At 35.8% G+C, this 15,600-nt stretch overlaps 2 protein-coding genes across 3 annotated transcripts; one reads left to right on the forward strand and one right to left on the reverse strand.

Annotated features, from left to right (window-relative positions):
- Window positions 1–219: 219 nt before the first annotated feature.
- LOC107854573 (co-chaperone protein p23-2) lies at window positions 220–5,351 on the forward strand. Of its 2 annotated transcripts, XM_016699587.2 has the most exons (6): window positions 220–374; window positions 481–664; window positions 3,329–3,485; window positions 4,218–4,243; window positions 4,341–4,386; window positions 5,030–5,351. In XM_016699587.2, exons 1-6 carry the CDS (start codon window positions 370–372, stop codon window positions 5,062–5,064), a joined length of 453 nt encoding a protein of 150 aa, XP_016555073.1. In that variant the 5' UTR covers window positions 220–369; the 3' UTR covers window positions 5,065–5,351. The 2 variants fall into 2 exon arrangements, with proteins under 2 accessions (XP_016555073.1, XP_016555072.1); XM_016699586.2 differs by lacking the exon at window positions 220–374 and having other exon boundaries at window positions 473–664.
- Window positions 5,352–5,880: 529 nt separating this feature from the next.
- LOC107854563 (ABSCISIC ACID-INSENSITIVE 5-like protein 2) lies at window positions 5,881–14,159 on the reverse strand. The gene is made up of 3 exons (XM_016699573.2): window positions 12,397–14,159; window positions 12,244–12,315; window positions 5,881–6,387 (listed from the first exon to the last, which is right to left on the reverse strand). The coding sequence occupies exons 1-3, from the start codon at window positions 13,258–13,260 to the stop codon at window positions 6,307–6,309; spliced, it is 1,017 nt and encodes a 338-aa protein (XP_016555059.1). The 5' UTR covers window positions 13,261–14,159; the 3' UTR covers window positions 5,881–6,306.
- Window positions 14,160–15,600: the final 1,441 nt, after the last annotated feature.

Consider the following 15,600-nt stretch of genomic DNA (forward strand, 5'->3'; position numbering starts at 1 on the left):
AATTAATCATATTTCAATACGAATATTAAACATTAAAATCATTTACAACTTTACTTAAAATTCACAGTGCTCTTTAATTATTGACCCTCAACACAAATCATATTTTCCTGCGATATAAATTTATATTTTCACTTTCACAAATTATGCACAACTCATACGTACAGCTAAATATAAAATTGATTTTTAAGGTTAAAACTTAAAAATCGACTCATATGTCGTGCCATTAAATGAAAACATTAATGATTATAGACATTTATATAGAATTATATAATAAGGTCTTATTTAGGACCCTGAGAAAGTGACAAAACTATGAACTCCTAATTGCTCTCAACTGATTCACTGACTGGAATCTACATTTTTCCTCCAAAAATGAGGTACTTATTTAAACAAAATTTAATTATCTGCAATTTTTTCTCACTATTTAATGAGTTATATTGCTTAAGAAAATTGAGAATCTTGGGAAAAAAAAATTATGTGCAGTCGTCAACCAGAAGTTCTGTGGGCACAAAGATCGGAGAAAGTGTACTTGACGATATCATTGCCTGATGCTAAAGATGTGTCATTGAAGTGTGAACCAGATGGTGTTTTTAATTTCTCTGCTGTTGGTGTGAATGGAGATTCTTTCTCAGTCACTCTCCAGCTTTTTGGGAGTATTTCACCTGAGGTTTGATGCTGTTTTTCTTGCTATTTTGGGTGAAGTTTTGGTTTTTCTTTGTGGGGTTTGGGTTGTTTTATTGGATATAGCAAATTTGTGGAGTTTGATGATGTTTACATAGCAAATTTGGGGAGTTTGATGCTGTTTACATAGCAAATTTGTGGGGTTTGATGATGTTTTTCTTACTTTTGTCTGCAAAGATTTGTTTTTTCTTGTGAAGTTTTCTTTAGTTTATTGATCATAGCAAATTTGGGGAATTTGATGCTGTTTTTCTTACTTTTTTCTGCAAAGATTTGTTTTTTCTTTTGGGGTTTCCTTTAGTTTATTGATCATAGCAAACTTGTGGAGTTTGATGTTGTTTTTCTTACTATTTTCTGTTAAGTTTTGGTTTTCTTTATGGGCTTTGCTTTGTTTTATTGGACACAGCAAATTTGTGGAGTTTGATGCTGTTTAGATAGCAAATTTGTGGAGTTTGATGATGTTTTTTCTTACTTTTTTACTGTAAAGTTTTGTTTTTTTCTTTCTGGGTTTTCGTTTAATTTATTGGACATAACTAATTTGTGGAGTTTGATGAGAAGGTTTGAGGGTAGGTTATGTTAGGTTAGTGTTTCCAAGGAGTAGTTTGTTTAGAAATTATACAACAACAACATACCCGGTGTAATCCCACGAGTGGGGTGTGGGAGTGTAGAATGTACGCAGACCTTACCACTACCTTGGGAGATAGAGAGGCTGTTTTCTATGGGCACAAAGATCAGAGAATTACTTGACAATATGATTGCCTGATGCTAAAGATGTGTCATTGAAGTGTGACCCCGATGGTGTTTTTAATTTCTCCGCTGTTGGTGTTCATGGAGATTCTTTCTCCTTTACTCTCCAACTTTTTGGGAGTATTTCACCTGAGGTTTGATGCTGTTTTTCTTGCTATTTATGTAAAGTTTTGGTTTTTTGTTTTGGGTTCTGGTTTATTTTGTTGGATATAGCAAATTTTTGGAATTTGATGGTGTTTTTCTTGATTTTTTTTAATGTACAGTTCTGGTTTTTGTTTGTGGATTTTTCTTTATTTTATTTGACATAGCGAATTTGTTAAGTTTGATGAGAAAGTTTGATGGTTCTCCTATGTCTTTCTTACTGTTTTCTGTAAAGTATTGTTTTTTCTTTCTGGGTTTTCCTTAATTTTATTGGCTGTGGAAAAATTATTGAGTTTGATGAGGAGATTTGATGGTAGGTTTATGTTAAGGTTTGTGTTTGCAAGGAGTAGTTTGTTTAGGAATTTGTATGTGAAAAATGTAAGAATATTAGAGAACCCCTAAATTGTTGAGAAGGTTACAAAAAAACAACAACAACATACTCGGGTAGTCCCATCGGTGGAGTATGGGAAAGATAAACTGTACGTAGATCTTACCCTTACCTTGGGAGGTAGAGAGGTTGTTTCCGATAGACGTTAAGGAAAATCATATTAAAGTGGATTAAAAACATGACAGATGTGAAGAAATCATGGCAAAAGTCTACGTAAAGCAGGACAAAGCATCCTGAGCAAAGGGTACAAAAATGTAGCAATTATGTCAATTATGATGAACACGGTTGTTGGTAAGTTCACATTAGGTCTAGTATTTGTTAGATGTTCCCTGATTTATTCGGCATTGCAGTTGATAATGACTGTGAATAGTATTAGTATAAGAAATAATGGGGAAGAAGGAACATTGGAATCACATTAACTCTTTGATTGAGTTAACCTATTGTGTCACAAGTTGAAATCTGTACATATTGTGGATGATATGGAGAACTTCACACGATGCATGCTTAACTCAAGATAACATGCAAAGAAGAGGATCATTTGTAGCAGATGCTACTTTTGCCGGTCAGAAACTGGATCAGTAAATCATTTGTTTATGAAGTGCCAGCATATCTGGGAAGTCTGGTGCACGTTATTAAGCATACTTGAGTACGTTTGGTTAGGCCGAGAGTTCTGAATGTCGCAGTCACTAGTTGGCCGACTTTGAAAGAGAAGAAAACCAGGTCTGGAGAACTGCTCCTTTGTGTGTGTATAGAATGAAATCTTAAGTGTTTTGATGATATAGATGATCATATAGTTTTCTTAAATTAAGATGTCTTCAAAATTTAAACTAACTGTGCAGTTTGAATGTTGTAAATAGTATAGATGATATACTGGTAGAGGTATGGACTGCGTACATCTTACCCCCCAGACCCCACTAGGTGGGAATACACTGGGTTTGTTGTTGTTGTTGTTGTTGATATACTGGTTGTACTAGATTCCTCACAGACATTGTATTCTGTCAGTTTCGTTTGTACCTTATAAGCACTTCCTTTTTGTTGGTTATTAATAAATTTTACCTTGTTAAAAAAACAATCATGTTAACACCCAAAAATACCCATGTTAAACTTGCAATTGAATACCAAATCATTGATTTCGTAGTAGAAATTCTTTTTTTACATTCTAATTTATTTTGAGGCTGTTTTTATCTATCATGACTTGAAGAATCTATTACTTTTGCTTGAATAATAGTATATTTTCTTGCTCCTTTTATATCAGATATGAATAGTTTATTCTATTAAAGAAATGTTACATTTGAACTGGACATTTCTTTCTTTACATTTTGGTTTCAATGATAGAAAATTCTCGTGGTTGATATCATAGAGTGCTTTCTGGTGCAGCGATGTAAAACTAATATTGGGTTGAGAAACATCCTCTGCTCAATCCAGAAGGAGCAAAAAGGCTGGTGGCCAAGATTATTGAAGGCTCCAGAGAAGCCCGCTCCATACCTGAAGGTCGATTGGAACAAATGGTGTGATGAAGATGATGAAGAATATTGTGAGTTGGCTGCACATCACTAACTCCATCTCCGTACTCCCTCTTTTTTTTTTTTAAATGCTTATGAATGAATACGAGCTAACTGGAAGATGAAATATTAACAATACTTTGATTTTCTTTTTCTTTCTACTTTCTCTGCAAAATGTTTCATTTGATTGATCAAAGGCAACTTCTAGTAATCGGACTGTAGGTTGGGTGTATTAAGTCTGACTTCCTGTATTCAAACTTTTCATGCCTGACTAAAGGAGTAGAAGGTTTGGAACTCGAGGGATAATGGACTTGTCGATCTACCCTTCTTCCCTTAAGTACCATGATTTTATCTACATCAATATTTGAACGTGTTAACCCCCACATTGTGCATTGTGATCTTACCAGTAGACCAAAAACTCCCCGGGGAGTGGGGGTGGGGGCGCTGGTTTGTCTAAAATTGACTTAAATGCAAGCCTTCAGGTTGATCCAGTTAATTTCATCACTAACCTCCTTCTTCCTTCCTCCCCAACATAGTGATAATCAACTCGGTCAAGTTAGTGGTCTTTTACAACTGCACATCAATAGCGTCAAACATTGAACTATGCTACCTCACCTACTTCCTGCTTCTCTCTCTTCTACTCTGGGAAGAACCAAAACCATGACAATTCTTTTCAGCAGTTGGCTAACTCCTTCTCATGTATAGCGTTATGTGTGATATCCTAATATACTCATAAAGCTAATCAAGATTTCTCTTTCATGCAGCGGACTCTGAGGATGGTGGTGTTGCGGTAAATGCCTATTCTGATCTAGTTAAATATTATATGTTAAATAATGTTCCAATTACTTTGATCATAGCTTTTTGACTTCAAATATATCTTCTTTTAGTACACTGGAGAAGATGACGAGAGCAGTGATGATGGAGGAATGCTCTGTGAGTTGTTTCCTATCTGATTGCACTAGTTTACATATATAGCTGTTATTTGTTGTACAAATCAGATACAATGTTACTTATATGAACGACCTGTTATACTCGAATGACAGTGAGAGACGAGGAACTTAGAGAGATTGGAATAAAGGGAGAGAAAGGAGAGGAATGAGTATATATAGGAGGATAACATTTGGAATTTGGATAAACTTTAAGGAGAGAAACGAAGGAGGAGAAAATGAGAAATGGGAGGGACAAGGACAAGTTACTAAACAAAAACCAAAACTTTCGTTTAAGGGCAGCCCAGTGGACTAAAGCTCCCGCTGTGCACGGGTTCCGGGGAAGGACCGGACCACAAGGGTCTATTATACCTCACTTAGTGAAACTTTTTGTAATTCTAAATGACACCTTAGAAGCGAGAATAAAATGAGTATCGATAAATATATTGAATTTGCATAACACCCTTTAGCTTTAATCTTGATCTCTCCTGGTGTGTAATTTAGTGGCCCTCTGTCTCTCTTTATATAGTTGTTAATTTTTCGTGTATGCTGATTATTTACCTTGTATAAAAGCGCGAATAAAGGATATATGTTATTTATTAGGAGATGGAGTTTTCCAAGTTGTGACATTATTTCTCTCTTACTTGCAGATCTTCCAGACCTGGAAAAGGCTAGAGGAAACTAAAACCAGCATGCTGAAAACTTTGGAAAGAGGCTGATGATCATCAGAGGTGTTTAGAATTTAGTCTTTAAGGAAGCAAATATAATGACTTTCTTGCTGAAGTATTCAGATGTATAGAGGTGGTTGTAAGACTGATTTTAAGCCATGTGTTTGATCTTGTTTCACCTTATCAGGTTGGGTATGGAGTCCCTTTTGTTAGGGACTTTCGATGCGAATTTGGATTTACTCGCACCCCATGTGATACCGAACACCAGGGGAGAAAAAAGAAAAGATGAAAGTTTGTTTTTCTAGTTCTTTGTTTTCTTTTCCTTCCGTGAGTACGCGTTTGGTGGTTAACCAAGAGTATTGTAATCATGTCAAAACAACTTAAGTGCATAGCTATGCAAAGAAAAAAAGTTTTTGGCGCACTAAAGCAAGCTCCCATTATGTGGAGTTTCCAGATCGAACTACAAAGATCTATTATATGTAGCCTAATCTTGTATTTCTAGCTTGGCCCCATGCATAGTAGGAACATAATTTAGGGAAAATCACCTCCCATTTTTGTTTCAGGTCATTGATTACCAACTCTTTAATATCTGCCTTGCCCACATTGAGCATTTACACCAAATAAACTGAACAGATTCTCTGACACAGACTTTATCACCTATTCATGAATAACTAATATGGACTCGATATATTCTCACCTCAGTTTATCATCATGAGTCAACCATAGTGAATTAATGTAGTTTGATGTAAATACTGGGTGCAAATAAATTTTACCTACAGACGAACAAGGAACGTCGCATTATGGACAAGCGTGAAAGCCATACACTCAAGCAATTGAGGATTTCAAGCCTAGTAGAAACCATGAAGAAGATTACCCCTCTCCTGGTTGTTTTAAGACAACTGGAAACATACAATAACTTTGTTTTCGCTTGTCTACAGAAAGCATTCATACTGGAAATGCTTACAGTAACTGAAAAGAAACTACCAAAACTATGTCCTCCGCATAATTCCAAGGTTAAAACTATAAAAATGTACATACAAGGAAAACAAAACTTATCTAGAGAAGTAGAGACAGCCAAGGTAGTCACAAGGGCAGTCGACAAGAGCTGCCATCGGAGGCCTCCAGGGCGTTGTCTCCTTGAACAAGGATGTTAACCACGAACGAGGAGATGAACGGGCAATGACTAGCTAACGTAAATTTCAATGACATAACGGATACTATGCATCTACATATTCATCATTCGTGCATGAAACTGGATGTTAGAAGGGGGCGGAGCTTGTTCTGCGCAACTGATACTTAGGCTCTGGAGGTGGAACACTCGGTAACACCTTCTCTATCTCCTGAAAGTAAACCCACAATAACATTATAATCTATGATATTGACAGGTGATAAACACGCGAAATAGAAGCAACAAAGAGTTGTCTCAAGTACTCTCCAATTTAGAAAAGATAACATATCATCAAGAACTAATCGACAACTATCTCAATATTTGAACAATAAATATATGACATATAAGTCACTTCTGACGAAAAAAAATCCATAAATATTTAAGATGGCCAAAGCAGTGAGTCTTCTATGAGCCTCACTGTATTTTGTTCCATAAATTGGCAGCTTTCTTATATAATGCTTATATAACCAGGAAGTAGCAACTAGCAAGCTTCATATTTTCAGTAGTTATTAAGCATTCAAAACGCAAATATTCTCTAATTTGTTAAGATACTAATCAGTCTTAAGGATCGTCCCTCTGCACCCAGCCAACTGTCTCAGGTTCTCAGCTAAAGCTCACCTTAACATAGCGTACAAAAAACAGATGACTTCAGTTTGCTTCTCTTCTTGGCCACATTGAAATGAAATTTGAAATTATTAACTACATTCTGAGATCAAACCAAAGGATAAACACATCTGGAAACAAACACAGAATTATTCTCTTAAATTGGTGAATAAGTGTCAGAAAGCACAGTTTACAGGAGAAAAAGAGTTTCACACCATAAATGAGCTTACACAGAGAAGTTACTCGAGCAAATCATGCTGACATTATACTCGTGACTTCAAAAATAGAAGGTATTGAACTTTTCTCAATGAAAAATCATGAGGGCTTTGAAAAGTAACAAGATCACATGAACTAAGCCAAAGTTGAAATGGATTATGATCTCTATCAGTTTCATGTAAAATAATTGGGTTGCCAAGCTTCACCTCTTTCTTCAAAGAAAGAAGGGATAAATTTATGGAGTTGCTACCGTTCCACCTTTGAATTTGACTTAAGGGGCTGTCAGGATTTGATTTGGTTTAATTCTTGGAAACTAATATGGAAAATAACCTTGGGGACAATTGTGTTTAATTAGTTTGACAACAAGTCTTAGAAAAACCATTTGTGTTAGCTTAGAGAAAAGCTACTATTTTGGTGTTTTTTATTTTTGAAGAGCTTATTGTCGGACACCAAAACCCAACTCTTAAACCAAATATTTTATCTTTTGTTTTTAGGTGGAGTTGCTGGGATAAGTACACCCTAAAACCCATCTTTGATTTTCTCTGACAACCGAGAAATTCCCCAATGTCCAGTGGAGCGCGGTTTGAAACTTGGTAGGTAATGGATCCGCCCTTCTCCCTTCCCCGCTTTAATGCTAGACTTTTGTATGTGGAAGGGCTCAAATCTATGACTAGCACCTAACCAACACATCACCCAGTGTTCTTACCATAGACTAGAGCTACCAAGGCAGCACATTTTTTTTTTAGATAGATTATTTAGGAAAGACTATCCAAACCTGATATACCTGAATTTTCCTTTGATATTGTTTAAAGAGGCAATTTTTATAATTATTAGACACTTAAGTGTGCGAACAAGGCAATTTTTAGGATTATTCTACACTTAAATGTGCGGAAAGCTTACTAGTGGTTCAGACTATTGCCCCCCCCAAAAAAAAAAGGAGAGAGGCCTCCTCCACTTGTCACAAAATTCCATCCTTTTGATGAAGTCCAAAAATTCTTATTTCACGTGATCAGAAGCACTCAAGGTCCAACCGACTAAGATCCCCGACTCTTCCTTCTAGACTAGAGTAACCATTTCATTTGCCACAAAAACTGCATCCAGTATCTATCTTCCTTCTAGAGTCGACCACTTCATTTGCCACCAAAACCGCATCCAATGTCCGTCTTTCTTCCATGAATGGATCTTGAGAAGTAGATACTGTAACGCCTAACACATATCTCATAATGCTTCCAATCATACTAATAGCCCTATAATTTTTTATGCTCGTTACTCCCCCTTTAAATATGAAGGATGTGTTTACGTTTGCTTCAAACTCTACAATTCCTTGAAATTCCACAATGATCTCCAATCTAGTCAACAATGCTAGAAAAAGGTAATGTGAATGCATCCTATACCAGGGCTTTGCCTCCCCACTGCCTCTCTCATCGCCCCTTCTCCTATAGGCCTCTACAACCACTCCCTTATTTCCCTTCCTATTTGAATGATCCCTTCCTTCTTAACTTCTCCATGTACAAATGTTTGTAAAATCTCACAGCTGCCTCCTTTGACTTCCTCCTTACCCTTCAGCACTGGTTCATTAACTTCTATACTTTAGGGGTGGGTGTCGATCAGTTTGATCTGGTTTTGCCGAAGTTCGTATCAGTTTTCAGTTTTTGTAATCTAAATCGAACCCGTAGTAAATTCGGCTAGGTTCAGGTTCACTTAAAATTTACTTAGATATTGCCGAATCGGTTACAAAGACTTAATAAAATTTAAGGTAAGTTCGCTACTTTCAAAACCAATTAGACAAAAGAAGAAAGAAACAAAAAGCAAAACAAAAAATAGATTCAAGTCCTAAGTTTCTCACACTCGGATGTGAGTGTTTGATACCTAAGTTGCTCGGACTCTTCAAAAATGTCTACGGGTGCGTGTCGGATCCTCCAAAAACAGTGTATTTCTGAAGGATCCGACACGGGTGCGGCAACATTTTTGGAGAGTCCGAGCAACTTAGTTCGATACAGGTGTGAATCTACAGATCGGATCCTTTATGATCTAAATGTTCAGATTCAGGGATATGGATCCAGGTATGGATTGAGAGTCGGGATTCGACTAAAAGTGGTTCAAAAATCTAAAGTAGAGTGATATGTCTAAATTATGAGACATTATGTAGAAAACTAACAAGGTATTCCAAGGAGAAAATATTGAACACGAGGAGAACGTCAAAAGGAGACCTAAGGAAAATGAATGACATAGAAACTTTTATATACAAGCTATTTCATTTTCTTCAATTTCATCTTAGGTTTTGTTTGATTACATAAAGCATTTACCTGTTACGAATTTCTCCATCGATTTTTCTCAAAGTACCCAAAATCAGTTGACCGGATCTAGTATGAACCTATACCCGCATCCACATCCATACCCACCTCGTGTCGACATGGGTGCGGCACCGAAGGTGAAGAGTCTGAGTAACTTTCACTTAACGACTTAATTATACTTCTTTATTGAAGCTAGTGCAGTGAAGAAGTTGCTTCAGGGCTCATTGATATATCAAAAAGGATATAGATCTAGAGTTTTTATGCTCTCAATGTAACAAGCATTGAATGATGGAGGGGAAGACGGCAGTAGGGGACTGACAAGAACATCTGGCGGGCCCGCGGCAGAGGCGTAAAGCAATAGCAACAATAGAATGAACTCTAGTGAAAAAACATGGAAAGGGATTTGTGAGACGAGTGAAAAGGGAATGGATATCAGCTTCTTCAATCTTCCAAATGAGAATTTAGTTTTGGACCAAGGCTAAGCTAAGGGAACCAGAAGCTCTGTAAGAGCTTAACAGAAAAGCCGAACCCTTGAAGTCTATCACCAAATTGAAGAACTTAAATTATAAGATAAATTAGCCGTGAACTAAAGGAATAAAAAAAAAAATTGAAAAATGGATCACTCCCTTGTTTTCAAGTCATTATCTAGAATAACTTGGTCAAGATTTTAACATACCTACAAAGAAAGAAGATACATACTACTTTGATTCTGATATGGAGGATGGAGACCAACACAATCTGCCTTTATTTCATGCAGATGTACATCACTTTTCCTATACAAAGTTAATCTATCATAACATTCATTCCTCTTCATTACTAACCCCTTAGGTAATCCATGCACAGTTAGAATGTCAAGAGTTAGTGTTAGAATGGTAGAGTTTAGAATATATGGTTTGATGAGGTAAATAATTTTATTAGTGTTGAGAAAAGATCCTCATGCAAAAGTAGAGAACATACACTAAAGGTAGAGTTTAGAATATTATAAGAGTTAAATTCTTAAGTTCAATACCGTCTCACATTAGGACAAATATCATTTGTACTGCGTTTTCCCACATTGGGACAAATATCATTTGTACTGTGTTTGACACCGAATATGCTTATCTTGTAAGTATTGATTAGATGATTACATCATCAATATACCTCCTCTCTTCTGTTATTTCTCACGTGAACAAACCTGAATGCGGTTTGCTTTTACATACAAACAATGCTGTCGATTTCTTCCTTACCCCACCTTCTCCTATTTCGATGAACAAAAGGACACAAGAATAAAAATTTCTAGAGACTTCCTGATGGTTTTAAACTATTATGCTATTTCCTTCTCCAATGTGAATCTAAAGAAACTACCTTCTGAAAACAAAACTGGCTGAAGGTAGTATTTTCCTTAAGGAGTCGCTTGGTACGTGAGATAAGAATAACAATCCGAGGATAAAATTTGGGATCGACTTTATCCATGTTTGGTGTGAGATATTAGCTAATCGCAGGATTATTTTATCCCACCTTTTGTGCTAAAATGGTAGGATTACTATCCCATATGGAAGGTGGGATAAAATAGTCCCATGGGATATCCCTGTTTATCACATCCCGCGTACTAAACGACCCCTTAAGGGTATTACAAGTTACAACGATGAGCATATATGTGAAGCCGATAAAAGTAACGGTGAAGGACATGACATGATATGCAGTGAACCTTAACCATTAGATAGACATAACACCCTGTAATGACCCAAAGTTGTTATGTCCGCATGTGGCAATTGAATAATCGTGAAAAGGGAAATTGGGAATTAGTTTAAATAAATGGTGGAGATCGTAAGAAATCGACGGTGCGGATTAATACATCAAATAGTCCAGCTCAGCACCAACTCAGCTAAGTCAGAAAAATCTATAACTAGCCTAACCAAAATTGGGAAAAGGATTATTGAATTACCGGTATTCTTTTTCCTAAATTCTTCTCTCTATAATCTTCTTTCTCTTCTTCTTCGTCTTCCCTATCTAACCCTAAGTTGTTATAGGCATAAATGGTAGAAGTGCAGAGGCTATGGAGTTCTTGAGTAGTTATCTTTTAGTTGTATACTTGTAATCGTTGGTCCTTCTATAAATAAATTCCTTTTCATTACTGTGATTCGCAATTCATAGTCATCGTGTTAAGGACATTACACACATCTATGCAACTCAACCAGCAAATTAGCAACATAAATAGTTTAAAAGTTCTACAAAATGAAACACAATGATACAAGGGATAAAATTATAAAACTACAAGTAATTCAGTACTAGACCCATAAAATTCATTTTCTTTTAGTAAGGGGTAGGAGAGACAAAACAAGACCCAAAATGAGAAAGAGAGGCAGTTTCTTATAGTTTGCATAAATGATTGAAATCATTTTATTTCTGACCTTACCAAAAAAAAAAAGTTGCATTGAGAATAAGCAATCATTTTTCTCTCGTAAAGTATGTGATTGCTTCTTGTCACTGAATACATGATTAAACTCATTTTGTTTCTAAACTTACTAAAAGATATTTCACTTTAAACATGATATATATTTTTTCCTTTTATTTTATGTAAGAAACATTCTTTCAGAAGTTAAAGCTTCACAATGCAGCATTCCTAAAATCTTATATGAGAGGTTGTTCTGCTGAGAAGTAAAGAGCCTACATGACTCGAACAATGCAGGTTTCTACAATTAACAGTTTAAATTAATATGTCGGAAATGGTAGTAAAAATTGTTATGACGAAATTGTTAACATTTCATTCACATTTGCTTCACATGTGTTCATTAATTCGTTTACGCTTTTTAATGATGCCCACATCAGTGCAAGTAACACCATTAAGAAAGCAAATGACACAAAGTACCTGATAACCACACACTCGTGAAGAACAACTAGAACACTGACAAGAAAGTAGCTATTGCAAAACATACCTTCTGTCTCTTGAGCCTTTCATTCTCCTCTTCAAGGCGTGAAACCTTGTTCTCCAGTTCATGGGTGTAAGCCTGTTGATTAAAAGATAACATTTCAATAGCCATGGCGACAATATACTATATTCAAAAGTCAGCAACATATTTCAAAGTCACCTGCTTCCTTGCTCGTGACCTAGCTGCAGATTCCCTATTCTTAATCATCCTCTTCTGCCTCCTTTCAACAGTTTTCTCAACCACATCCTCTGGTGCAACTCTTTTTCTTCCAAGTGTTTGTGTATCCGATAAAGTGCCCAACAGCTCAGTTGGGGACATTGTCATCTGAGATTCAGGATAAGCTGCATCAATTGTGGGGTTCGGAACAATAGTCAAAGGTTGTTGAACCGGATGGCTGGGCATAAAAACTGGCAGCATATTCTGCTGTTGTGGCTGTTGTTGTGGCGGTATCTGATGCATTGCCTGAATCTGATATTGTGACCATTGAGCTTGTTGTTGAACACTCTGTTGTGGCAATGCCATTGAATCAACCCCTAAAACCGAACCTAAACTTTTCTTCCCCGGATTCGACTCAGCTACCACTCCGGCCTTAACCAGAAAATCCTCCAAAGTAATCTCACCAAGAGTAGGCTTCCTCTCCTGAGCTTTCCTATCGATATTATCCCTTTTATGCCCCTGTTGAATATCCTGCCACACCTGATCAACAGTCTTCTTGCTCAAATCACTAGTCAATGTAATGCTCGATTGTCGATGCAAAGAACTCCCCGAAGCAACCTGACCATGCTGCAACGCCCCGTAATCCGTTCCCTCCATTCCTTGACTAGCCTCAGCAGTCCATACAGTCTTAAGAAGCTCATCAAGATTCATACTACTCAACGGCTTCCCCAAATCCCCTAATTGATTCTGAACCTCATCAAGAGTGAGACTATATAATGATCCTTGCCTAGCCAAAGCATTCATTTTCGGGTCTTGAGCTTGTGTTGCACCAACACTATTAACCCCACCACCCCCTTGAGATCCCATCCCAACTAAGCAACCCCTTAAATCAATTATATTTCACACACCTAAACAAACTAAAGTTCCAATCTTTAATGTCTATATCCCAATGATTCACAAAAATCAAGCCTCATTCACCACTTCTAGTAACAATCACAAAAACCCCATCAACAGATTCAGAAACACAAAAATCAAGAAACAAGAATACCCCAAAAGAAACTTAAAGTTCTTATCTTTCAATATCTATATCCCAATGATTCACATCAAAACACATTTCTTACACAAAAATAATCAAACCCCATTTCCCCACTTCTACTAATACCCACATAAAGCCACCATCAACATTCAAAAACACAAAAATCAAGAACCAGAATACCCAAAAGGAAACGAAAGTTGTAATCTTTAATGTCTATAATATCTCAATGATTCATCAAACCCCATTTTACCACTTGTACTAACAATCACAAAAACCCCATCAACAGATTCACAAAAACAAAAAATCAAGAAACAGAACACCCAGATCAAATTCAAGAAAATGCTAGGGATTCATAAACAGTGTTACCAAGAAAATGAGGAAATACCCAAACGTCCAAAAAGGGAAAAGATTCAAATTAGCTTGCATGCAACAAAAACTGTGCAATATTCATCATCCATAAGAGTACAAAAAACCCAAAAACCATATGCTTATGCTGCAAAAACCTGAGGCTCAATCTTAACTCAGGGAGAGAATAGAAGCAAACACCCACATTCTATTCTCCCTATATAAAAATTGGAGAAATCCAAGACAACTTTCAAATAGAAAATTATAATATAATAGCAATTAATTAATTAAACAAATCTTAGCCCTTAGTTTTTTTTATATTATATGCTAAGTATATGGTAAAGCCTGTTTATTAAATTGTCTATTCCTCCATTTTCCTTACAAGAATTTGACCTCAATATACTTTTTTTTTTTCTTTTAACCCCCAGAGAAATTCGTCGTTCACAAACTACACATGAAATGTAAGTCACACTAGATAAGTTTGGTACAACAAACTCGTTTAAGAAAAAATTAGCTAGAGAAATCAATCTTTATGAAATATAATTTATTGTACCAACTTAGCGACCCTTAGCTTTATGTGCTACGCATATGTCAAAATACTAATTATAAATTGTCTATTCTTCCATTTTTTTCATAAGAATTTGACCTTAATATTTGTTTTTTAGCTCATAGGATAATTCGCAGCTCATAAACTACACATGAGATATAAATCATATAGATAAGTTTGGTGCGATGAACTCGACCAAAAAGACGTTGGCGGAAGTAATCAATCTCTGAACTCATTTATGAAATACAATTTGTTGGACAGACGTCGTCAACTTTATAAATTTTGACCTCCTCAATAATATTCGTTACCCAGAGTAATGACTTGCAATGTATAGCTTTTGTATATAAAAGTAATGTATAATGTACATATTATATAACATAATTAATGTATATCTTTTCATTTTTAACTACTGAATATAATTATTTTAGGTCCAACGATAAAATGTGTAAAAAAAATTTTAATATGTATCTAATAGATTTGGTTTTTTTTTGTGGGGAGGCGTGGGGGTGGGGGTGGGGGTGGGGGTGCCATGGTTATTGGCTGTTTTAATACACTGTATTTAGTTACTACTTAAGATTACAAATTCTCTAATAATAAGTTGCTAAGTGATTAAAGTATTGTTCTTATTTGCCTTTTAATCTTCCACAAAAAGTCTAGATCAATTCAACTAAAAAGAAAGTTAACTCAAAAGTTGAAAGGTAGGTAGTCATCAAATTATTAATTTAATTATAAAGACAGAAGTAGATCAATAAGATTTATTTACTTGAGTAGCCAACCTAGGATGAATAAATAAAGTTTCTAAAAAATATCCACTTTCTTATGTTTATTAATTAAAAATTAAAAGAATGAAGACATGGGTTGAGTGTTTAAGAAAGTGAGGGGCCATACAAGAAATGGTTGCGGTAAAGCAATAAGTACTTTTTCATTTTTAATTAGAGATCTCAAATTCGACCTTCATGTATAGAGAGTTATTTTTGATAATTATCCTTTATATCGGGATTTTTTAGCCCGAATTCAAACTTGTCGAGATTTAGTACGGGCACTGAACACAGGATGAAACACCCAAAAAAAAAAAAAAAAAGTTAAAGAGGCCCATAGTATTTCTACATTTGGCACTTGATTCTCTACTTTCTTAAAACTTTTCAAAAAACTAGGCCCCAGAGACTTGGTCTGTGGTGCTTTACTCAACTTTTTAGGTGAAGTGTGTTATTTTATTTGTGAGAAAATGTAACATGCACTTGGCAGTGGCCATAGTTGGTTGAGCTGTGCACTTTTTTAA

Source organism: Capsicum annuum, chromosome 10, assembly GCF_002878395.1.
Source record: "Capsicum annuum cultivar UCD-10X-F1 chromosome 10, UCD10Xv1.1, whole genome shotgun sequence".
Lineage (NCBI taxonomy): Eukaryota > Viridiplantae > Streptophyta > Magnoliopsida > Solanales > Solanaceae > Capsicum > Capsicum annuum.

Excerpts from the sequence above, each read along its gene's own strand:
- LOC107854573 (XM_016699586.2), top strand. The coding sequence starts at position 473 with ATGTGCAGTCGTCAACCAGAAGTTCTGTGGGCACAAAGATCGGAGAAA. Across the intron at positions 665-3,328 it reads TTGGGAGTATTTCACCTGAG|CGATGTAAAACTAATATTGG; the intron begins GTTTGATGCTGT and ends TTTCTGGTGCAG. Across the intron at positions 3,486-4,217 it reads TGAAGATGATGAAGAATATT|CGGACTCTGAGGATGGTGGT; the intron begins GTGAGTTGGCTG and ends TCTTTCATGCAG.
- LOC107854563 (XM_016699573.2), bottom strand. The coding sequence starts at position 13,260 with ATGGGATCTCAAGGGGGTGGTGGGGTTAATAGTGTTGGTGCAACACAA. Across the intron at positions 12,316-12,396 it reads GGTCACGAGCAAGGAAGCAG|GCTTACACCCATGAACTGGA; the intron begins GTGACTTTGAAA and ends TTTAATCAACAG. Across the intron at positions 6,388-12,243 it reads AAAGGCTCAAGAGACAGAAG|GAGATAGAGAAGGTGTTACC; the intron begins GTATGTTTTGCA and ends GTTTACTTTCAG.